Source organism: Trachinotus anak, unplaced genomic scaffold (assembly GCF_046630095.1).
Source record: "Trachinotus anak isolate AG129_WGS33_773 ecotype Australia unplaced genomic scaffold, CSIRO_AGI_Tana_v1 ptg000024l, whole genome shotgun sequence".
Lineage (NCBI taxonomy): Eukaryota > Metazoa > Chordata > Actinopteri > Carangiformes > Carangidae > Trachinotus > Trachinotus anak.
Window position 1 is genome coordinate 1470374 of NW_027273875.1, and position 24727 is coordinate 1495100.

General features: G+C 38.6%; 2 protein-coding genes across 5 annotated transcripts in view; both read left to right on the forward strand.

The window, feature by feature from the left end:
• Nucleotides 1–2952: 2952 nt before the first annotated feature.
• zcchc10 (zinc finger, CCHC domain containing 10) lies at nucleotides 2953–9633 on the forward strand. Its single transcript, XM_071461307.1, has 4 exons — nucleotides 2953–3095; nucleotides 4570–4731; nucleotides 6823–6864; nucleotides 8794–9633. Exons 1-4 carry the CDS (start codon nucleotides 3055–3057, stop codon nucleotides 9032–9034), a joined length of 486 nt encoding a protein of 161 aa, XP_071317408.1. The 5' UTR covers nucleotides 2953–3054; the 3' UTR covers nucleotides 9035–9633.
• A 1647-nt stretch (nucleotides 9634–11280) lies between these two features.
• Nucleotides 11281–24727, forward strand: part of aff4 (AF4/FMR2 family, member 4) — a 31509-nt gene continuing 18062 nt past the window's right edge. For 2 of the 4 annotated variants that reach the window (XM_071460378.1, XM_071460379.1), the window contains exon 1: nucleotides 11281–11591. Coding sequence is in view for 1 of the 4 variants with exons in the window: in XM_071460377.1 (XP_071316478.1) it covers nucleotides 19765–19781 (17 nt within the window). In the remaining 3 variants the exon portion in view is untranslated. Of the gene's footprint in view, nucleotides 11592–19083; nucleotides 19782–24727 lie in introns of those variants that run through there. The other 2 variants (XM_071460377.1, XM_071460380.1) reach the window with 1 other exon arrangement.

Below are 24727 nucleotides of genomic sequence, written 5' to 3' on the forward strand. Positions count from 1 at the left end.
AAACTGTCATTTGCTCTAGCTACTGTTAAATGTCACCTTTGGTGGCTGTTCTCAAACTGGTACATTTATATTAGTCAATTTTCATGCTTTGTACTCATAGTTTTAAGTGGCTGATCAGCCTTTTAAGGTATTTTCATGGACAGAGTAGTTTGACTTTAAGACCTTTGAACATTTAAAAGTGATCCCTTGCCTTAAAGGCTAATTTTTTTTTTTAAATATCTTTCCAGGATTCCTGTCAGCAGTATCTGTTGTTGGAGCTGTGTGTGGTTACCTCCTTTTAAACTGATGGAGCACTACCAGCAAGAAATGGTAAATCATGGGCATGACCACATCCCATAATTGTATGGGCTCAAATTGGTTTCAAAAGGATTTTGAACTTGTAAAGTGATGTTCACAAATAATTTAAAATGCAGTTGTAAACCAACCCGTGTAAACCTGTAAAATCTGCATGAGAAATTCATGTTTGTACATGGGAGGAAACTGTGCTTGTGTAGAGGAGATTTGTGTTTGTATAAATAAATAAAACTGATTAAAATCTGAACAAGTGATGCCAGTGTTGAGGTAACACAAAGGGACTGTGAAAGAAGTGCTTGTCAATGCCTGAACAGACACAGAGCAGAAAACTGTAAAAGCTGATGCTCAACGTTCCCACACAGTGTGTGAAACTGAAGTTCCAAGTAGAACCTGACCCTGTTTTTACACCTGAAGCTGATTGGACAGTGAGAGTCCAATCACAAAGCAGAGTCCAATTACAGGGCAGGTGGTTCTGGTGCAGTAGATTCTCAAGGTGGATGACAGCACAGACTTGTATCTACTACACTTTGAGGATCTGCAGCAGAGATTAAGGTGTCAGAACCACCTGCCCTCTGATTGGACTCTGCTTGTTGATTGGTCTGTCACTGTCCAATCAGACTCAGGTTTAAAAATGGGGTCAAAGTTCTAATTGTAACCTCAGTGTCACACATTGCATGGGAACTTTGAGTAGCAGCACATGTTGACGAAAGCACTTCTTTCAGTGTCTTTACGTTACCTCACCACTGATATCATTTGTTCAGATTTTATTCACACAGTCTAGTTTTTCTTTTTACAGATACTAATCTTTGTCTACACATGGACAATTTATTTTATTTCTTTTTTTTTTCTTTTTTTGTTAATGCAAAAAATTACTGGTCATCCAGGTTTTTATGTCCTTAAGACACGCCTGAAGCTTGGCCACCTGGTTAGTCTCACCTGGCTTCATGGATAAGTACAGCTGGGTGTCATCTGCGTAACAATGCAGCTGTGCTTCTTAATAATATTTCCTAGAGGAAGCATATATAGAGTGAAAAGTATTGGTCCTAGCACAGAACCTTGTGGAACTCCATGATTGACTTTGTTGTGTTTAGAAGAGTCATTATTAACATGAACAAACTGGAATCTCTCTGACAAATATGACTTAAAACAGCTTAGTGCGGTTCCTTTAATGCCAACCATATGCTTGTTTTTAAAAACAAACACTTTGGCTACTATTAAATGTCACCTTCGCAGGTTGTGATTGAACTATTGACTTGATTGAATTTAAAATAAATTTTAATACTTGTACACATGTTTAAATGGGTGATTGGGTCTTTCATATCATATGTGCTTAGAATGCTGCAAAAACATTTCAGTCAAAAGAAGACCTGTTTAAAATGTCCTTGTTTGCCCTGTAATAGGAAGTAATTTTATTCAATACAGTTACATTATGTGTTTTTATAGGGATTCCAGGATCCACCTCACACCAGTACCACACATTATGGACTACACCTGATAACTGTATGATAACCTGTAAAATGAATCTGCAGGAGAAATTGAAGTTTCTGCACGTGACTAAGAATGTGCTTGTGTACAAGATTTTTTTTTTTTGTTAAAAAAGACAATGTGAATCAAAACTATGAAGAGATGATCAGTGTTGAGGTTAAACAAAGACTTTGTAAAAGAAGCAATGGTTCTGTCAACATCTGTGTACTGATACAGAGCAGAAAACTGAGTAAAACTCTACACTCCCATACAGTGTGCGACACTGAGGTTACAAGGGTTGAAATTAAGTAAGTCAGGGGACTCTGACGCCTCGCAAGGCATCTGTCTTGATGGCTGGGCGCAGGGCCTGTGTCAATGTAAATGTAAAGCATCTAGATGCTGATCCTCCCTGATGCTGCTTTTGAACCATTTCAATGAGCACCAGGGCAAAGAGGACCCCTGCTTCATATGCATTTCATGATTACAATATTTTTTGGGGGCATTAAAATACTGTTTAAGAACCGATGAAAAAAAGATGAGAAGATTGCATGTACATGCGGTGCTGACAAAAAGTACATATGGTTGAGTGTAATGACAGTTGAATGGTGGGTGTGTGCACTGTGTTGGTGACACAGATAAAGACAGATAAATGCTCAACCTCAGCAACTGTTGGAACAGAATTTGAAGATATCAAAATAAAACCAAGAATAAAAAGATTTTTTAAAATCCCAATCCAGTCTATTCATCCATCCATCCATTTTCCATAGCGCTTATCCGAAACCAGGTCACGGGGGGGTGACAGCACTAACCACTGCAGTGGTTCCCAATCCAGCCTAGTCAAACATTATCAATATGTTTACTGTAACTTATACTGACATTACTTGAAAACACAATCTTCTTGTTTCTTTTAAAGAAGATCCACTTTTCGTTGATTTAAGTTATGATGTTAACATTACTGCTATAAAAAAAATTATTTCATTGAAAAAGTTTCCTGAATTCCTCAACTGATTTTATTTTCATTATAAAGACAACAAATAAATGAAACCAAATGTGGACTGATGCAGCCAAATGTATAGATTTAATTTGATTTGAATTATGGGTAAAAAAAAAAAAACAAAAAAAACAAAAGAGGTGTAGTAAAACAACCTTTTAGGTCAATCAAACAAAATGTATTGCCCTAATACGCCCACACTCGCAGTAGATCGTGTTGACCGACAGGGGGCGCTGGGGGTCTCAGAGCCACCGGAAATACGCACTGATCAGTAAACAACGAAGGAGAAAAAAGTAAACTGCAGCATGGCGACTCCCATGCACAGAATAATAGCCAGGAGGCAAGCGTGAGTATTATGTCGTTCACTGAATATAACTCCTTCGTTTTCGCGTTATGTGAATACAGCAGTCTTACAAACACGACTGGCACAGACACTGACCTCGTCCAGCTCCGTGTCTGATGCACGAGGTGAATATCGATCGCTGCGGGGCTGAATGAGGAAACAAACGCGCCGCTGTCTCTCACGACAACACTGGATTATTGTTTAACTTTAGGACTGTTTTCTGTCTGCGAAGGTTTATTTAGCCTCTAAACACATGTTTGACGTGTTTAAAAGCCAAAATAATCGATCAGACTTCCGTTAATTCGGTATTAGTGTAAGATATGTTAAGTCATTAAGAGCGGTTTTTTTCAGTCCAGGTGACTGTCATTGACTGAAATATTTGTCTTGTTATTACTATTTTATTTAATGTTTTAATCAAAATACCTAATGATAATCTTGTTTACATATCAACATTCAGAGTAAACATTTTTTTTTTCTGGATTAACAAGATCATTGCTCAGAATAATCTTGTTAATCCAGAAAAACATTTTTTAAATTCATTGACCAGGTAAAGTAGGAAAGATCAATGCTTTCCAAAAATGTCTGCATTACTAACAACTCCTAAATATAGGAGAAAAAAAAAATCAAGCTGAGACAGATCGATCTTTGTTTTCGGGATATGTGTATGATGATGATCACAATGAATAGTCAGTGTCAGTGGAAAACTTAGTCAAAGCACAAGCAGCTCTGTAGATGGTTTTGGGCTGGTTCAGTATAATTTTTGTGGGTTTTTAAAATTTTATTCAAAGCATATAAACATATTTTCCACATTGCTGAAGAAATGAATATAGACCATGCTTTCATTTGTATATTCCAATGAAAAATCCTGCGGATTGACATGATCTTGCAGTGGTTTTGACCATTTTTACATCATAACTTAATCAGTTTGTTTGTTTTCTTAGCCAGGACACGATGGCACTAATTATCATAGTGACACACATTTTCTTGTACATTTGGGCCTTAGTAGTAAAGGAATTTAGCTCTCAAACTTTGGAAATGATCCCCCATCTCCTTTGGGATTAGGAGAACTGCAGAGCTGTCCTTACTATCATTGTTATGGCCTTTATTTAATCAGGGAATCTCTTTGAGATCAAGGTCTCTTATGGGAGAAACCAAAGTTCAGAAGACGAAATACGCCAGTCACACACAGACAAATACAAACAGCACCAGAAAAACAACAGACTTTGACGTTTTAATTAATATAAGTGCATATTAGTACTTCCCAGCAGATGGAAAATGCCAAAAAGAGTTTGTGGAGGTTAGGGTGGTTAGATGGGTGTTGAAAATATTTGCATCCTGCTTCCTATGACGTACTGAACGGACAACAGCACTCAAATGACAAGGAAATGTGGCTGCAACAGCAAGAGTTTGTCTTTTCTTTACTGTTGGAGCGACTGTCATTGTTTATCATCAGATTTGTCTGTTTTCTTTCACACAGGGAGGCAAACAAACAACATGTGCGTTGCCAGAAGTGTTTGGAGATGGGACACTGGACCTACGAATGCACAGGGAAACGAAAATATGTGCACAGACCATCAAGAACGGTTGAGATGAAAAAGAAGCTGAAGGAGAATGAAAACAAACCCCTCAGCATCACCGGGTAAGGCGTCTCCATCAGTTCACCACTTGTGATAGAAAGAATGAGCTCTGCTGATTCTGTTTGATGCTACTAAAATACATGTTAATACAGATAATGACTTAAATGTGCAGCATTATCATTTCAGTCAGAAGAGCGGGTACCAAGGTGCTATTGGATGATCCTGCAGGGGGTTTTTACTCCACCGTACTCACTTTTCCCACCCCAGCCTTAGTTTCATCAGTGTATCCATATACTGTACTGGAAGCACAAGATATCGTTTGACTACATTTGAAGCAAAAACACGTTGGTTCTCACGGATGGACAATTGATGTCACCTTTTATCTCCTGCTCCAGTTTCTCACACAGTGAGCCGCAGTGAGCTACAAAGTTTTATCTTAGAATAACGAGTTACCAAGAGCATATGCTAATTACAGTTTGAATGAATAGTCGACAAGTTGACTAAGTGGCAACTATTTCAATCATGATTATTATCAATCGTTTGTCATTTTTAAGCAAAGATTCCAATCACTTCCTGGTAGGTTTTGGGCTGTTGGTCTTTTGAAGAGCCAGACGTCTTGAGTTGTGGTAAATTATAACTTGCATTTTCACAATTTTCTGAAAACTAAACAATTAATTGAGAAAACAGCCAACGGATTAATCGACAATGAAAATAACAACGCAGACCTAATGTTCACAACTTCAGAACAGCATAAAATGCCCATCAGATTCCTCTCGACGTCCTGTGCAGCATAATTCAAGTGATTAGCAGGGAGAAGGGCACGCCATCGGAGCCATGTGTAATCACTGCTGTGTTCACTGAGGATGTAGGGTTTCGTTTTTGAGGAAGTGGAAGGGCCTCATTTGTTCACTTCTATGACCAAACCTTTTTTTTTGGTGTGTGTGTGTGTGTGCCAACCGGTTTGGCTCAGTAATCGTGAGGGCGCAAATCAGAGGCCTCTGAATATAGAGAGGAGCTGGTGTTTGGCTTTACAGTTACCTGCTCTCATATTCAGTCTGGAATGAAGTGGGTGATCAGACTGAAATAGGTTTCACGGCTGTGTTAGTCAGTCAGGGAATTTGGCTCATCCCAGGATTAGTGAGGGTGTCAAACTAAACTGAGATGTCATGTTGTAAGAGCCTGCGCACCATCAGTTTATGATCCACACGAAAGTAAGTTTTGTCTGTAGATTAAATGGAGCCACTGTTGTAGTTAGAAAAACACACAGTAAATGTAGGTAAATGCGTCTTTATCATGAGAACTGTCACTGTACAAAAACTGACCAACCAGCAGAGGAAAATGTTATTGCTTTTTGCCGCCACCTAGAGGACATAATTATAAACACAGAATATTGTGTTAACTGTTTCATGTCAATATTTCACTTTCAAGGACTGAAATTGATTTCGTAATTATTGCTGGTGCTTGAGCTGCAATGAAAAACGTGCCACTATTGTTGTATGCAAAAGTTTGGGCATCCGTGAGCAAATGACATATTTTGTTGATCTTTGAAGTCAAGAGAAGCAAAAACGACAACCACTGCAGCAAAAACTGAGGCCGAACATTTGCAGATAACTCTATATTAATTCAACAGTGTATAGAGTGTGCACAACCAGTTCTCACGATTGGTCCAATTAATGAACCAACCTTTAGGCTTATCTTTGTATAAGATGATTATTTTCAAACACAGATAATCACACAAAGCACAATGATTAAAACAAACAATTAATGATACATCAGCCTCACTTGCATTTTTTTTTTTTTTGTTGTTGTCAGGGATTATATGAAACATCAGAAACAAGGGCCATGCAATCAGAGTTGCCAGAGTGATCAGATATAACACCTTGGACAAAATGTCTTAGACAAAGTGAAAGTTAGATGCCAATAAAACACCATACATAGAAAAGGACGACATATTAGGCTGGTCACTGTACACTTGAAACAATGTGGGGTTTTTTCTATTTCAAAAGACTGAGCTATCATAATTAAAAAAAAAAAAAAAAACAACTACAACAACACAGAGTCCTCCTTTATTTCTTTCGAGTGTAGGCCAAATTCAGGCTCAGCTTATCTGAAGTAAGTGTCAGTAAAACGGTTGCTTTTTGTCCTCTTCACAGACCAGGAAGAGAAGACTCCAGTGAGAAGAAAATTAAAAAGAAGTAAGTACATTACCATCTTTTGACAGAGCTGGATGTTTTGGCTGCACACAAGATATGTTTTTTTGATGTGACACAGTTATTACAGATGCACACTTTATATACAGTATACTTAAAAACACTTCAATAATAGAGTAACACTTCTTTTTGCCCATTTGGCCTCAGTTACGTTTTTGATGAGAGTACATTGTAGGTTGTATAGTAAGATTTCGGTCATTCTGACACATTTTAACATTGTAGTAATCCACTATATTTTAATATGAATAAAACATTTGTTTACATGTGTTTATTAGCAAGTAAGTATTGGAATTATACTCAGTGATATAAAAGTAAAAACATGGAGGCTTGTAGATTTCTTTTCTTTTCACCCCAGTCAGGTAACTTTATAGGAAATATACCGTAATGTACTTTTCGTTTATAAAAGCAGTGTTAGAATTTTCTTTGGAAGCAACTACATTTGATTGTTTTGGTCTTAAAGATGTTAGACCACTCATCCTACAGGGTTCTTCAGCTCTAGTTTCTAGTTTGAAATTCCTTTGGCATTTCAATTAGTTCTGGTCATGCATAGTTACATGAGAGTCTATAAGGTCACGTGAGTCGTTGGAGTCACATGAAAGTCGTATGAAAGTCGTTGTCATTGGGTGTGATAAGCTGTGATCGATTGTGTGGACGAGCCCCTCCTTTGTCTATCGATGGAAGTCGACTTTTCCAGCATTACTGTCCCACTCTCGGCCCAGAGCCCAAACTGTTGTCATCCATCTGAACATTGTGCTCAAAGATGGGACGGAACAGTTCCCTCTAGTGGCGACTCTTCACAACTGTGAGCCATTACAGTTTGTTAAGAACTGCTGAAATGCTTATCCTGTAGACCAGATATAGTTATGTTTTCCAAGAGTGTGTTGCATTGGTAAGAATTTCTAGATCAGTTCTTTCAATGCCTACTGTATTCATGTCTAGTATATATTTCAAATGGTGCTGATGTGAATTGAATTTTAAGACGTTTAAAATGTTATAGGTTATAGTTATTTTTTTTCCCCCCACAGTTCCCTACTTTTTGACTTGTCGTTGGAAAAGCAGCACAGGTGGAACCAATGATCCTTACGACAGCTCTGTTGCTGCAGTGCTGCAGTAATAATGTTATTAGTTACACCTGTGTTTGCCGAGTCGAAATGTCTGCTGTGACAAAAGGTCTATTTAACTCAAGTTTCACTCCCCGGCCACATTTTCCCACTCTTCATGTGTGCAGCCACCCTCCTTTGTGGAAACCACGTGACGCGAATTATTAGAAGTTAATTGCAGAATTGTAGCTGTCCGCTGCAAATGTGTCACAATAATGTAACCAAACCGGTATTACAGTTTATACTGTACAACACCTGTTTAATCAGTGTGGACTGAATTGCTGTGTGTGGCGGGCCGTGCTTGTGTGTCGGTGGGAAGGGCAGAGGCCATCATTCAAGAGATATCAAGAGGCTGGTGAAGTGATGTGTGAGACACAACATCAGTGAAAGTTTAGCGCTAAAAGTGTTGCTCCCTCTTCGCACAAGACACCGTTGACGCCCTGATAGGTGAATCTGCTTTTCCTGCGACGTGACTATACTAGTCTATACAACATCTAAATTAGAGGAAGAGCATGTGCTTGTAATGTAAACAGTTTGCCACATTTTCTCAGTTCTTCCAAAGAGGAACAATAAAACAGCACTTGTACCCTTGCAAACGCGATGTTATTTCCCTTCTAAAGCAGGTAAACTGAGCATGTTGAAGAGCAATTGAAAGCCAGTGCACAGCTTTTCTTCTCTTCTCCTTTTGCTAGGCCACACCACAGCACATGTAACAGTGACTGCAACAGGTACAACAAGGGGCTTCACTGCTATACTATACAGGCTGCTCTGTTTTCTGTATTCATGTTCGTCCGCTGTGCTCTTCACCTCTCAGGGCTAAAGACACCAGTGACAGCAGCAGTGATTCAGACGGCTCCTCCAGTGACTCATCGTCAGACAGCAGTGACTCCTCCAGCTCCTCTTCAGATGACAGCGACAGCAGCAGTGACAGCGACGATGACAGCTCTTCCTCATCTCCCTCTTCCTCCTCCTCCTCGTCCTCAGACAGCTCAGACTCAGGAAGCAGCAGTGATTCAGATCAAGGACCTCCAAGGAAGAAGAAAAAGAAGAAATAAATAATTGTAGGGTTTCTTCTTGTTTTTCTTTTCCTGAGTAAAATTTAGCTGTCCACTTTTTTTTTTTTTTTCTCAAATCCATCACAGTTGGTTGGATCTGCATGGATAGGACACTTTAAGGGCTGTAAATTTCACGGCTGCGTACTGCTCGTACCGTTTTTTTTTTTTTTTAAATATAAAAATGGACTAGGATGAAAGGAAAACAGATTATTTTGTGTTTGCTATTGTGTCATATGTTCTGTTTTCAAAACACATTTTCCCTGTTACTTCTACTAATGTAATATTTTCTCAAGATTGTAGGTTTACTGAGGAGGATTCACTTTTTAAAGATCTGAGGAAACCAGTGTGCTTATTCATGTTGAATCTTGTGATTTTGTACTATAAACTATATTTTTAGTCAAACTGAATATGTACAGCTCACAACCTTAATAAGGCAACACCAGATCTAGTAATGAAAGATGAAGTTGGAGACCCTTTAAGGGTACTGAATAAAAGTTCAGTTTGCTAAATTTTAAATTAGTTTGAAGTTAAATGGTCTTGTTCCTATGAAACTGCAGTTGTTTCTTTCACTGTACAATAAACTTGGCTTGTTTATGCTTTGGTGGCTCTTGTATCTTTGCTCTTGTAAAGGGTCTCAACAAGAGTTTCACATTATAATGACTTTACAGATAAGAAATTGAGAATAAATTGGGAATAAACTTTCTTTGAACAAATTTAGGATCTCTTAATAAACAGCATGGCACGGTGCCAATGTTGGTAGACATGCTGTTGTCTACCAGGATAATATACATTTCAAGTGTTTTGAAATGCTTCATTGTTATTTGCGATCATTAAAATGCAACGCTGAATAATACTCATTAGGCCTAAAATGCAAGTTTTGTTTTAAAGATTCAGATTAGTCCCAGAAAGTAGGATCATTTTTGACACACCCTAAACGATAATGATGATGATGGAAGTATTTGTTCATAATGCCACATCCGTCAGGGGATAAAATTGCAGAACTTGCAGAAATGATCAAATACAACTAATGTTTTTGGGTGATCGTTGATTGTATTTTTATCAGGGCAGTTCTTTTTTGCTTGCTTTTTTGACTTAAGATCTTAAGCATCCAATGTATAGCCTACTAATCTAATCAGTCAGCTGTCAATATATCAGAAACTTTGCTTGAAGCCTTTTAAACCATTGTGTCAAGTGTGCCCACAGAAGCCATAAAAGGAGAGGTTGTGGTGTAATTTGAATATGTATCCCACTGCCTCCAAGTTCCCATTTAGTTCTGTGCAGATAAACCTCCTGTGCTTAGTATGTCTTAGTGACAATTTGATTGAATACAGCTTTCTTTAAGAAGATGCTCACCATGAGGAATATAGAAACCAAAATAATAAAGGCCTTAAAATTAGAATCTGACAACGGGTACCTCTGCAAGACAGGGACAAATAATTATCTACCTTAGTTGACAATGAACTACAACTAATCAAATTGCCAACGCCTGTATAGATGAAAGAGTTTGTGGTTTTTGGGGCCCCTGAGCAGTTGCTCTCTTTGGTATCCAGCCTTGGGTGTCATCGCTCTGAGCAGAACAGGACTTCTTGGTGAAGTCCCCCCCCCAAAAAAAACATGAAAACCCAGAAAAGGTTTGAGGTTGATGGGAGACATCAAGCACCACAAAGTTAATCTTATTGGATAGAAGGGAAATCACGAGTGTGACTGAATGTGCAGTCATTTAAATTAATTAATGAATGAACTGCAAGGCAAGTGACGACTGGATTTTGCAGTCAATTTGTGTATTTACAGTTAGATATATAATATATATATAAAAGGGAACAATGAACCGCTGTGACTTCCGTCCAGGACGTCAAGTCTGAGCAACCTGTGCGTCACAGAAATGTTGCATTCAGAGTATGTGGGAGTTATCATTAATTTATTAACATTAATACATCGTGCTGGTCCAGCCTTGACTATGAAAATAACTTGTCAAACAAGTGGTTTATTAGACTTGACTCAACTTTCTTTTCGGTGATTTTAGAATATTGATGTGTATGAATATGCTGTTCGCTGTCAAAATAATTATTTCTCTTGGGTTGAATAAATCACATGATACCTAAGATCGGTTGTATTTTTAAAATCGTCTATGGTCCATATTACACGCCAAAACATTTTTAAAAAACACCGACTTCCCCTTTTATGTGAACTCGATTCTGTGGTTGGTTTGCAGATATTTCCGACAGCAGATGAAGGCAGCACCGCTTGCTGCCATCCATGCATCCAGTCCTGTCTGTGGTACCTGCTGGCTACTTAACTTCGCTAGCAGCCTTACCTATCAGTCACTTATGTTCAGTAATGATAAAATGAACGAGAGACAAAATGATTCCTTTTCGCCCTCCGCTCGACGTGCAGATGCGTTTTAGGGAGAACATGGAGACCATCCATTTGGTTTTAGTATTTTAGCTGTTACAGCGTCTTGCTGAGTCCATTTTGCGTGTAACTGGAAGTGGAAAAGACAAAGAGAAAAGAGCTTTCCAATAGCTAGAATGGTTTGGGCCTAAAAAGAAGACAAGAGGTAAGGATGCTGAATGTCACAAAAGATGCTATTTGGTGATTAGCTGTACTTAGTGGTTATCTGACATTTGGAGTGACTGTTAATTTAAATTTCCGCAGGAAATTTGAGTGGTTTCGGGGCTAGCTAGCCGCTAGCCTAGCCTCAAAACGCCACTAGCAGATTTGGCTAGCTAACATTATGCTAAAGCGAAAATGCAGGTAGTCCTGTAGGTAGCGAGTTAGCCTCTTGCTAAATGGTTAGACGTTGTAGCTACTTTTGAGTTCAGATGACAACAAACTTGATAGATCGATGAATTGATAATATTGCTAAATGTTGATTTTATTAGTGCGGAGGCTTTTCGTTCTTGAAAAGTAAGGTAAACATCGTAGTGATAGTGATCATGTTTTTGTTCCTGTAACGTTAGCTAACAGGTCATGACGTCTGATGTTTGTGTTTTCTCTGTTTAGCCGTGGTTGACATAACGCACATGCCTAAGTTTGCGAACTAGTACTAATTTGTGTTATCGACTAGAATATATTTATTCGGTATAAAGTGCGAATGATAAACAGAAGCCGCTCACAATTTCTTTATCGTTAATATGTGCAATTCAGCTTGGTGAGTTAAACTCTCAAAGCTGGCAGTTTAAATTTGAGCAACACTTATTTTACTTAGTAGGAGTTTCTCTGCCGTAAACGGTATAATTTCACTAATCCAAGGCCCATAACAATCTACAGTTTGTCCACAGTGACTAGCAGAAACTTTTGGTTTGTTGTCCTGCAGCCGCCGCACATCGTATCCTGCATTTATTATTCACACGAGATTACTCTAAGTGCCACTCTTAGTTGCCCCAAGTTAAAATCCTAAGAATTTACTTTGAAATTACTACTGCGAAGGAAGGCAGCACAATAGCTTCTGTGTCTAGCTTTGGTCTAGCAATAGGACAGCTGATGTGCTTTTCTAGGAAGCCATTTTACGTGCCACAGTTGGGGGAAGGGCCAGAAAATACAGAATAAGTCCAGAGTAACTCTGAACAGTTATCACTGATGCATGTGTACATCGAGCAGGGCACACTTGGCACATGGAGACAAGGGCAGAGCAATCAACTTGTTTATCTTGGTTTACACATCCTGGTGGGGGAGGCCTAAGGTCATGAACCCTTTTATGGCAGGTAGCCGTGAACTGGCACAACAACTGTAGTCAGGTGTTAGATGTAGGTTTTTTTTAATCTGTTTGAGTTGTAGATGCAGTAGTTTATGAAGTACACTGTGTGTAGTCCAACAGTGTTTTAATTTCATGCGGAGATATGGGAGTGATGATATTGCTTTTCATTAAGACACCTCCCTCCTGCTTAGGACATTACTTTGTAAAAGAAATTGCCAAGTAAAACAATTTCATAGCACACTTGTGGATATAAGCTTAGTCTAAATAGGAAACGTGTATAATGGCTTTAAAACATGCTCAGTATTCCAATTACGTTTAAAGCACATGTTTTTGACACAGACGGCAATCCAGCTGTTTGATGATAGACAGCATTTGAATCTACTTCTATGTATAGCATGTAGTATAGAGTACAACCCTATGCTTTCACAAAACTTTCTTAAAGGGTGCACCATGATAGCAAGGTGCCAGAAACTTCAGTTGAAATACTGAAGGAAAACTGATGCTTATGTGGTTACAGTCATTTTGGCCATTAATTGGGCTATTCTCAAGGGCTGGGTGATATGACCGAAAATCAATAACTGTAATAACGTTAACATTTGATAACTTGATATTAAATGGTATTTTAAATTGTTAAAATAATAACTCATCATTTTGCAGTGCTACTTTTATTGAGTGAAGATGTTGAAGTGCATGATTCCCTGGTGTTGTAGTTTTGTCTTGGGGTTAGCACCAAAGCGCCAAGGGAAATCTTAAGTGGACCCATGAGACACAAACAAAATTAGGTGACTCCCAAGTGACAGTATTGTTAAATTGTGTGGATAGTATTAAAATAGTTTTTAAGCAACCAAAGTGATAGGTTGTTTACAGAAACACTTTTTATTATTCATAATAATAAAAGTCCATATTCAAACCAAAGCAGTCCATGCAAACACGGTCAGTGTGTTATGGCAGATAAAAGGTTTCTACTGTCTGGCTTGTGCTCCCTGTGACGCAGTTCACTGTGAAATCCTCTTCATTTCCTGTTTAGGTTTTGCTCTGTGGCTTTTAGTATAACTGTTTCCTCTAGCCAAGCTAAGGGCACTTGCACATGTTCTGTTGAGATGCTATGGTGACTTGTTTGTCCATTCCAGACAGAGGAGTGGGTGCATTTTTTCCTTGGCATTGACACATCTATTGTACATGCAGGAGTAATACAGTGTGATTTTGCAGGCTGAATACTTGGGAAATGAGCAATAGGTAGTTTCAGACTATTAAACAACAAGTGACTATAGACTGTAGAACTGCCCTCCCAAAACTGAGTAGTCCTTGTCTGAATTAACCAGTGGCTTAAGATTGCTCCTTCATCTCGTCTCATCATCTTTGTCTTCGGCTCCCTTTGATAACTAAAATGACTTTAAAAAATGAAGTCAAAAATGAATCATCAGAATCATATAGTTTATTTATTGGAGAGATGCTACTGGTTTTTACCCAAACTAAGAGCTAATTGTGTCCTCGGTGAAGGCCTGTAAGTTTATAATCAAATCTTATTTCCTTTCCAAAGAGAAGCTTGCCGCAAGAAAGTTGTTTGAAGGCTCTTCTAGAGTCTGCCAGTTTAATTAGCCCGAATCTAATCAGACATCAGCAGCTCTTTTTTTTTTTTTTTTTTTTTTTTAATCCCTGTGTGCTGTTGCTCACGCAGCAGAAAAATATGCTATTCACTGTGTCCTGACCTCATGCATCTGTTCTCAGCTTTTGTTCTCTAGGATGCGAGTTAAGCTCTCATGTGGCTGTATAGTTCCATGGAGGTGAAGCTCATTAAATCCATTTAATTTCACAGATATGGCATAGATCTGTACTGTGCGATACTGCTTTGTCATATTAGTCTGGAAATTACAACATCAGTCAAAGTTTATTGCAGCAGTGATACTTCTGGTAAAACAGCAATGAAATTTATTGTCATAACATTTTTCAGTGCAGATTAAGTTCTTTGCAGGCAGTAAAAAATTGATCATTATCATAAACAGTAAAAATCTGAGAAAATTATACAGGTGCAAAAAAATTACAAGTCCCTTTTTGTAATAAGTAATTCAAAAAGTACCAATGCTGCCACCTTAAGACACCTGTGCAGTGCAAACGCTGGAATCTGCAAATTTATCAATCATGCATTTCAATTTTTCATCAGCTGGTTTCTTATTTCGCACACATCTTTGGCCACAGCATGTATCAAAGTGTCTGGGGACGCAGAGGTTTATTTTGGGTTCAGCGTAGTAAGCTATAGTTCAGCGTGTTTCTATTTGCAGATAGGCAGAAACTCAGATACTGACAGTGTCACATTTAGTCCAGACTGTTCTCAGAGTAATAAGATTGATATGGAAAACCACACCACATTACAGAAATTCCTGACACCTAAATTGAGTTGGGGTAATGTTTGACTTTTATTGTTATCAGATATGATAAAACTTGGTGTGATATAAATTGGCATGATGCCTGCAGTTTTACTGGCTTAGGTCATGTTTCAGCTGGGTAATCATAGTTTCCAGAAGGTAAAATTATCATGACTAAGGAACGGTTAATTCACGTCTTGGCGAGTGTTTATGTAGGAAAGCGTTACTGCTTCAGGCTAAAAGACAGACCGATACAACAAAGTTCAGGGCAGATCTGTATGACTAAGCCAAGATGAGTTTCACCTGTCAAGTGTTATTTTAAATAATCTCTTTATCAGCTACATTAATGATCAGAAACTATTAGAAACATAAAGCCACATTATGCACAAAGGCTATTTGTGCAGTGTAATCCAAGTTAAGTAGGTATCACTCCCACTACTCCTTTTAATAAACAAGTCCTTAGTAGAGGAGAAATCTTAGACTGCGCAAGTACTTTTGGAATAACTTTATGAAATATCAGTTTATATATTCCCATTAGATATTCACTGACGTCTGTAAGTAAGATTTCAACATCTTTTGTTCCATATCCCTGCATGTAAGGCTTGTTTCACTCATCATTTCTGGATAATTTTAACATGACAACAGTTCCACAATTTTAGAACAGTGGGGTTATCCCAAGATCATATAAGCCAATGTAATCTAAGTGCCCTAGACATGCTGGAGCGTGCTGAGTTCAAACTGTACTTGAACATAGACAGTATGTTGTATCAATATTGACTCACTGCCAAGGGAGGGGTTGTGAATTCTTTAAAATCTCATAGATAAAAAACGGTTAAAGAGGATCATGGAGAAAAAAAAAAAAAGAAATCCTCTTGGCAAGCTTGGAGTGGACTAGTGGTCGACCGATTAATCAATCTCCAAACTTAAATGACAGCAATTCTTAAAGCCATTAATGACTGCTGTTGAATATGTCTTATGCTATGTTGTAATGTACAGATGAAAACAACATCAGCATTACATTTTGGCCATCGGCTGCCTTGCTCTCTAATTATCGACTTCGGGCCTTGAAAGCCCATAATGGTCGACCACATTGAAAGGCTTGAGTGACCCTGTTTCTTCAGAAATGTTGCCAAGATAATTGAGGGTTATGTGTCGTTTTCCATTAACAATGTGTCAGAAATAGTTCCCTGAACACGGTGTTATTTGTGTCAAAGCTGCCAGCAAGAGCATTTTCTGTCTGAGATCAGCTGATGAGATTTGGAAAATTATTAATTCATTTTGATTTTAGGATCTTGGCATGGAGAGCTCACCACCATAGAGGATTATGTTGTAGTTTTTGAAATATTCAAGAGTGCAATAGCATCAGAGTGTTGTGTTCAATGAGAACAGTACCTCTCGCAACTCAGTAAATGGGTTTGCTGGATGTCAGATATAAAAACACGCATGAATGAACATGATTAATTAGCTTATAAATGCAGAACAGTCACAGCAATTGGCTCTGATTGGTAAATGCTACCAGCTCCCTCTGATTCAGATAATGCATGCCTGCTGAGTTGAGGCATTCCAGGCAGTGATTCAGTTCAAATGCTTCAAACCTGCCTGAATGAAAGGATATAAGCAGTTGTTTGGAGAACATGTCAATCAAGACTTAGAGTCTTGTTTTGATATGTTAATTGGAGCTAATCTGAAGCCTTGTGGAAATATTAAAGGATTTTAACTGAAGACTGAAGCAGGAACTAAAGAATTCAGAGCAGGCAGACTTAATCCTAATTTTGACATTGTCCTCTTCAAACACCCTCAGCTAAATACTTTGACATAAAAGACACAGAAAATTATGCCTATTCATTAGTAATAGAAATTACCTGAGAGGAGTTATTATCAAATATCATTACTTTTTCTGATAAAGTCCTTGTCCTAGCTGCATGTTGTCCACCCCCCCAAACAGCTGCTTGTATGAGGCAGGTTTATAGCATTTGAATGGACACTCCCTCTGGAATTCCTGCAGTCAGCAGGTTTCCTTCAAAAGCTCCAGGGTGGCCACTGGCTGCCCATCTGTACCTCACTGACTGAGATCACGTTGTTATTATGTCATTATAAAATCCTGCATTTATGAGATAAAGGAAACGATTTATGACGAGTGACAGTTATGGTTTTGTTGTGTAACCGTATTCCACTAAACATGAGGCTGTACCTATTTTTTAACATCCAAAATTCTCAAATGAAAGAAATGCAAAGAGTTGCAAAGAGTTTTTGAGCTGCTGATGCAAAATTGGGACCATTTGTGATAATTGTAGTTGTAGCAGTGTCGACAACCTGCTGCTGTTGAGATGTTTATATTCCATACAGATTCAGTTTTATCACAAAGCTTTTTATGTGCTTAAGTTACGAGCCTTGTTATTGATCAAATCAACCATGAGTAGCAGCCTGCCTCTGTTTATAAAAATAAATGGCTCATACAATTGATGTGCTGAAAATAGCTGACTACTGCATTCAAGTAAACAGAGAGAGGAAGATGTTAGAAAAAGGCTGTGTTCCAGATTAAGTATTAAATTAAAATGATTCAAAACAATACAGCATTTTCAACGTCAGCCCTGATCATAAGGACTATCTATACGCATTAAGGTGACTGTAAACGGAGTCAAAGGGAGATTACCAAGTTTGAACATTTTATGTTTTAAGGATTGTTTTTCTCTTGTTAATGTTGCAATAAGGATGGGCGAGTGTTCCCACAGATCACATGATTAGTTGGGCATAAGGGTAAAAAGTGAGATCAAGATTGTCAGGTCCCCCATGCCTGTTTATTTCTGTAACTTTATGAAACCGACGATATGGCATTCACGCACACTACACACCGTGGTTGGTCAGCTGTGTGTTGCTAAGAGAGGAGCCAGGAGTTGTACTTCTATCTCCTGCTCTCCTTTTTTCATTTGTTATACAAGTATTTGTGCACTTTTAATGAGCAACCTGGTGCAACACTATGAGTGACTATCCTGGAGAGACTGAAACTATGTGCCATTATCCTCGATTAGAAATGATATTGTGTCTCTCCCATATCTATCAAGGCCAGCTTTTCACGCTGCCTTTCAGTGCAGCCTTGCAGAATGATTATAAACATACTGGATTTCCAATGTGGTCAGGCAGCACGTCTGAAGAACAAGTTCTGAGTGACCATAAACCAGCCCTGACTGCCTTGATCTGGATAAGGAAAAACTCCACAGAAAACTCTTTACTGGGTGAAAAAGGAGAGAAACCTCAAGAAGAGCAACAGAGGAGGGAACCCTTCTTCCAGGACTGACGGACATGCAACAGATATTATACATGCAGTAGATAAAAGAAGAAGTAATAACTTCACAATTTTGGGAAACATAATGATAATTATAGGTAAATTTAAAAAAAAAATTGTTGACAATTAATCTCAGTAAATATCACAGCAGAGTCAGGCAAGTCAGAGCTTCAGACTGTTAAAGAGTGTAAAAGATGTTTTGGATGCTATTTTTGTAGCGGATAAAAATTGTTGCAACATGTGATGATAACACATTTGTTAGCATGTGTCATCATCATATGTAGCTGATGAAAATGTCCCTGGTTTGTTACAACCTGCGCGCCGGAAACTGCGCACTGTCTCTTTAACAGGCAGCGCTGGTGCTTTGCCCTGTGCTCAGGACATAATGGGGGAGGGAGGGAGTAGGGAGGGAGGTTGTTGACGGAAAGGCGAGCCTTGATTGGCTTGGCCTTACTGAGGGCAGTGACATCACACTGGAGGAGAGGCCCTGTGGTGTAAAATAACATGTCCTTTTATGGGACGAGGAGGACTGTTCCATTTTCAAAGAGAGGGGAGATTTATTCCCTACTGTCTGCTCCCTCAATGCTCCTTCCTCCCAAATGATCTTCTCGCTAATTGGCCTATAAGGCTGTTTTGTAAATTGATATTGATGTAAGGCTTTTTTAGACAAAGTTAATTTATTTATTTATTTATTTTAGGGTTGATCAGCTTAATTGTAAGTTTAAGATACATCAAGACTATTTACTCATTGTATTTCTTCTTCAGTGAATGGGACTGTGTTTTGATAGTCTTTGCAAATGCCTCATTATCAAAACTATGCTTTTTTTCTTGTGTTGAGCACTGCACTTAATTCCAATGATTCATATCCTTAATTAACTTAAGATAAAGACAGAGCTGTAAGGATTGAAAATAAGAGGCGCCACCAGGACAGTCTGGTACTTATGTGAATAGGAGACGAGCCAGATCATTACATTCACTCTTAAAATTTACACACTCACACTGTCTGAACATGCTTTAACCTCACACCACACACACAGAAACAAAAGCTATGGCTGCCTCTCGACTTTACCCAGCATGTGACTACCCCTGCTGTTTGCTGACGTGGTATCTCCCGAGAAGGAGCAGTCACCTCCCCTCACTAAGTCAGATTTGTCTCCACTCCAAGGAAATACACTGTACCATCGAGTGGAGTAAAGAAAAACTGTAGTTACACTCTTCCAGCTGGACCTTCATAGATACATTTAGGAAAGGGCCAGGTGGTTTTCACTGAAGGAGGTTGGCGTAGAAATTTTTGGCTGACAAGTCATGAGGAGAATCCTTGTGAATCCCTGGGAGATCCTCTGAACCCTCCTCCCCTCCTCCTTCCAATGTTTCACTGGTTGGGGCCATGGCCTCTCAGTCAGGGTAAGAAATGCACAACTAGTTGGCTGCTTGACTTATTTCTGTTGGTGTCTGGTAGGAATAAAGCACTTTATTCTCTACACATATGTGTGTGTGTGTGTGTGTGTGTGTGTGTGTGTGTGTGTGTGTGTGTGTGTCTGTGTGTGTGTTTTTATACATACATACAAGTCTTATTAAAATATCATATGAACTTGTGTTGGGTTGACTTTACATAATGGCTGTGTCACAGAAGCCCAGTCCTGTATTCATGGTGTTCAGATAACCATCAATTCTTCCCCCCTTTTTTTTTCTTTTGCTGTGTTGAAGACGTGGCCTGGCTGTTATGTTGTGACTGAGAAACAGGCAGATGAGCTGATTAATTTAGGTACAGAGTGAACTGCCTTTTCAACTCAGCAGACTTTGACCTTTTCAGTTTGGCACACAATGTTGAATGACTACAAAAAATGTAGCTGGTCCTTACACTTAAATAATGATAAATGCCATTTAAATTCACGTTACGTAAGAAGTGATTTGCTTAGGCAGACTTTTTCCTTGTTTTGAAACAATTTACTTTGCCTATCTTACTATGTTGGCAGTTGATTAAGCCCTGTAGCTCTTGGGCCTTGGATGTAGGGTCAGCTAAATATTTAAACTAAGGCTTATTTATGATCTGTGCCTCTAACATTTGCTCTTTAAATGAGTAGAATAGAAATTAATGTTTGTCCTGGGTGTTTCCCACACATTCCTAATTTTGGGATTAGGGATGAGTGCCTGGTTTTTTTTTGAAGTCCACGGGTAAATAGTGGCTGAAGTTGTGGTTTTTGAGTTCCATGTTACTTCACAAAGCAATAAACAATATGCTCAATTGGGCCCCACTTAACTGTGCATGTGAAACCCCCACTACTTATTTCCTAGAAAATTGAAGATTACATTTAAAAGTAAGTTAGAAAAGCTGTGTGGTATCTGGCATTAGGTGATTATGGGACATGATGAATACGATTGGGGTCATCCTATTGACGATGCTGTAGTTGTAGCTGTGGAACGTAGTGCCAGGCTAAGGCTACATATAACCCTGATTCACTCTTCCCATCAATTGGAGAAGAAATCTGGTCCTAAAGCTTGGTCAGTACCGATGTTCAACCCAGATTAAATGGTAACGTGAGGGGTTCACAGACCCAGTCTTAAACCCCCTGAACTGCTTACAGACTCATCTGGGCTGCCACAATAACGCCAAATGTCTGTGATATTTAGGAGTTAAAATTAAGATGATTATGATTACATCAGTCCCAGAGCAGCTGACGGTGTTGCCAAGAAACATTTAACATTCTAGCACTTGAGGCTAACATTAGCAAGCATAGTACCATTGACAGATATTGCTGACCACGTCTCCACAACCCTTATCACATCCAGACTGGTTTTGGCCTCGTCTCTTCACACTGCAAAGTTTTACTAATGTTGTCTCCATTTTGTTTACGTCGGCTTCCCCTTGAGATCACATGGGGTGGTGCGTTGCTCTTTCTTGCACAATCATCTTTGTAATATCCTGTGGTGTGTAAGAAGCAATTATTTTCAAATCCTGTAGTGTGTGTGCATGTTTGAGATTAAAATTAAGAACATCTCTGAAGTTTTCTTTACGGGTGTGATGCAGCCGATTTCAAAATTGGTTTTCTCCATTGTTTTGGTGCAGTGATAACACTTCCGGTTTTTTTGATGCTAAGCCACACATACACACACACACACACACACACACACAAGTGCCTGTCCACTATGTTGGACACGTGTTGATGTGTAGAAAACTGATGTATACAGAAGTGTATTTAGTTCAAAGTTTTTCAGGAATCAATGCATTTAAATGAAAATCCTGATACTGAACCAGTTGTTCAGAAACAGGTCTTGATACCCAACCACACTGAGGTGGATTTGGATCAGTCCACTGTGGCAAAACAAGGTTCATCACCACATTTCGCTGCTCAGGAATGTTTGCTTTCTACAGTACTGTTCATATTCACTAATGTTCAGAGTCATATGATTTTTTGCATTTGGTCAAAACGAGACCTTTTCATTTTGTGTCTCTACCGATTAACAGAAAAGTCCTTCTTTAGACATGAGTGGATATATTTATAGAAAGGCATTAAGTCCTCTTGTAACTTTTTATTATTCATATAAAGGTAGTGTTGAACTTGGTTTTGGTTTGCTAGTCCACATAGTTTGGTTTGAGTTTTGTCACTTTTTCACTTAAAAACAGGTCAAGCTCAGAGACTTTCTCCATATTGACAGTCACATCAAAACACCAATATGGGGTTTTCACATTCCTTCCTTCATGTGGGTACTTGGTGTACTTCCTTATTTATGCAAAACCAGGAGCGCACTGCTTTTTTTCATTCAAAGAACCAGAGTGACCTTTAAAAAAACAACATGGGAGAGCTTTTCATTTTCACCAAGATAGATTTCTTGAAAGAGGCAGAGGCACCTGTTTTAGTTGTTCTGATTTTAAGGGACAAAACAAAAGAGACTGGTAAATACTAAAATTTATGCTCTAGTATTGTAGAAACCACTAACAAACAACTGAGCCTCTTGTCTGATGATTCTCTTTAATGTGCTGTACTACAGTGTGACATGGTGTAACCTCCTGTTCAACTAATACAAACCAATAGATCAGTCAGTTAGTTGGACAGAACTGACATGAGCAGTGTTTACAAATGATTCTGGGCCTGGGACATTTATTTATTTAGCACTGTACTAACAGTGGCCAGTTCACACATGGAGCTCAACTGACATCAACAGGCTCATTTACACATACATTTAGAACCAGGATACCAAAAGCACTCTCGGTACATGATCATTTAGTTTAATTATAAATGTAGAGAGCTTAATTTCCAGGGCATGAAACTGGCTTTTTCTTAAATTATTTTTTAAAACATTTATAGCATAAAAGCCCCTCATTGGTACTAGAGCTGAGGAAAAATGTTATCATCATAAAAATTGTCATGTATTTGTTCCCGATCTTTAACTGGTAGGTTTTCCTGCACAGTTTATACACAGTAGTGCTGATATTTGTTAGTTTTAAAGAAACCAAAAAGCCATGCTGACACACTGATCTGCCCTTTTTGGTAAGGATTTCCTCACCGGCTGCACTCGTTTTCTCACTCCACACTTCTGTTATTGTTGGTGTAACCAAACAACATACCTGTTAAGTGATTGGCTGTTTGTCACTTGTAGCACAGTTCTTTATAAAGGAATATGATTGGCTGTTTATAAGCCAGGGAGGGAGCACGCTTGGCATTTGTCTGTTAAATGACTGGATGTTTGCATGTCACTTGTAGCACAATCCATTATCAAGACACATGATAGGCTGCTATTAAGCGTTTGTGTTTATGAGCCAGGGAGGAAGAAAGCTTACTGTTTGTTTACGCAACTATGAATCTATCGGACTTTCTATCAAACAATTTTGCTATTGATGAAGTGTCTTATCACTGGTAAACACATTGCTATTGTTTGTCCTCAGCAGTGATAGAGTAGGCAAAATTACAATTACAATTATCAAGCAAAATTTACTAGAATGTGAAGAAAACCTCCCTCACTGCTGCCTGTAGTAGACACTAAAGTGGTCAGTTCAGTTGTTGCAGCTTTGTCATTATTTGTTTTGTCATTGTTTGACAGTGTAATAGTATAAGCTTAGGCCTTGCTGTGCTGTAAGTCAAATAAAGTCCAGAGATGATAACAGCAGAGTGTTGAGTGATGTTTTGGTGATGGATATCCCAAACAATGTTTTCTCCTTTTCTTTTCACCTCTGCTGATAAAACTGTTGCTTATGGTGTCCCACAGGCTCGGTTGCTTTTTGAGCTTCAGTTTAATGCAGCTCAGTGACAGTGTGTAAATCATGTTGTCTGTTACGTGTAATGACTCATACTGTAGTTAGGTGGTGTTGATGATGTAAAACGGGCAAAGGCTTAGTCAAGAGGTTAGTTGGGAAATTACTGTTTAGACTTGCTGATAAGATCGCACATAGCCAGTCAGAAGTTTTAAAACACCTGGAACTGTTTTATTCAGCATTAAGTCTACTACATTACCAGGCAATTGATAGTCGTGATCGGTTTTAATGTGAGAGTTGAGTGAATTCTTCTAGGAAACTCTCATGGTTTCACATATGTAGTTACTTTGTCTGATCTTGGCTTATTTTGACTTCCCTGTGTGTGGTGTTTTTTTTCTCTCCTGTTCAAGAATCAGTTTCCCATCCGCTTCTTTTCATCTTATCAGTCATACTTAGTAAGAATTGAAAACACCCTTGTGTATTGTGTTTATAATCTAGGAGGAGGCCGGGTGGTTGCAGCATAATGGCTCTCAGTCATCAGCCTAAAATCATTGTTGTCACTGGCAGAGCCTGAAGCTGTCGACTTGGAGGGAGAGGCGACACGCCTGGCTGATAATTTGGTTCTTTCTGGTTTCAAAGCTCTGTAGTTGTTTTCTGTTAAACAAGGTGCACGACAGTCACATTTTGGTTTTTGTCAGCGTGACTGTTCCTAATGAGCGCTCACTTTTTCCGTCCAAAGTCCAGTGTTTTGATATTCCAGATGGCATCCAGCAGAACATTTTATGTGGGGTTTTATCTTTTTTTCTTTTTTTTCCTCTTTTCTTTAAGACATTGTGCATAATCCTCTGGTAGTGTACACAGGTTTATGACATGTTCGTGTTGTTTGTTTCTCTGGTGTGAGTCTATACATCCTCCTAAAAGGACGCTGTCCTGAAGTAGCCTTCCACTTTCATGTTTCCTCTACACATTATACTCAGACAGACAATAAAGGCAGAGAGGTGTGTTTAGCTTCCAGTGATGTAGTCAGTGGCTTGAAGCTACAGTTTGGTAGCAGTAGGTTATTTATTCTTAATTATATTGTGTTTTTTCCTTTTGCTATTCCTTTAAAAAAATAAATAAATCAAAACAAAAAAAGTTCATATTCTTTGTATAAGGTGCT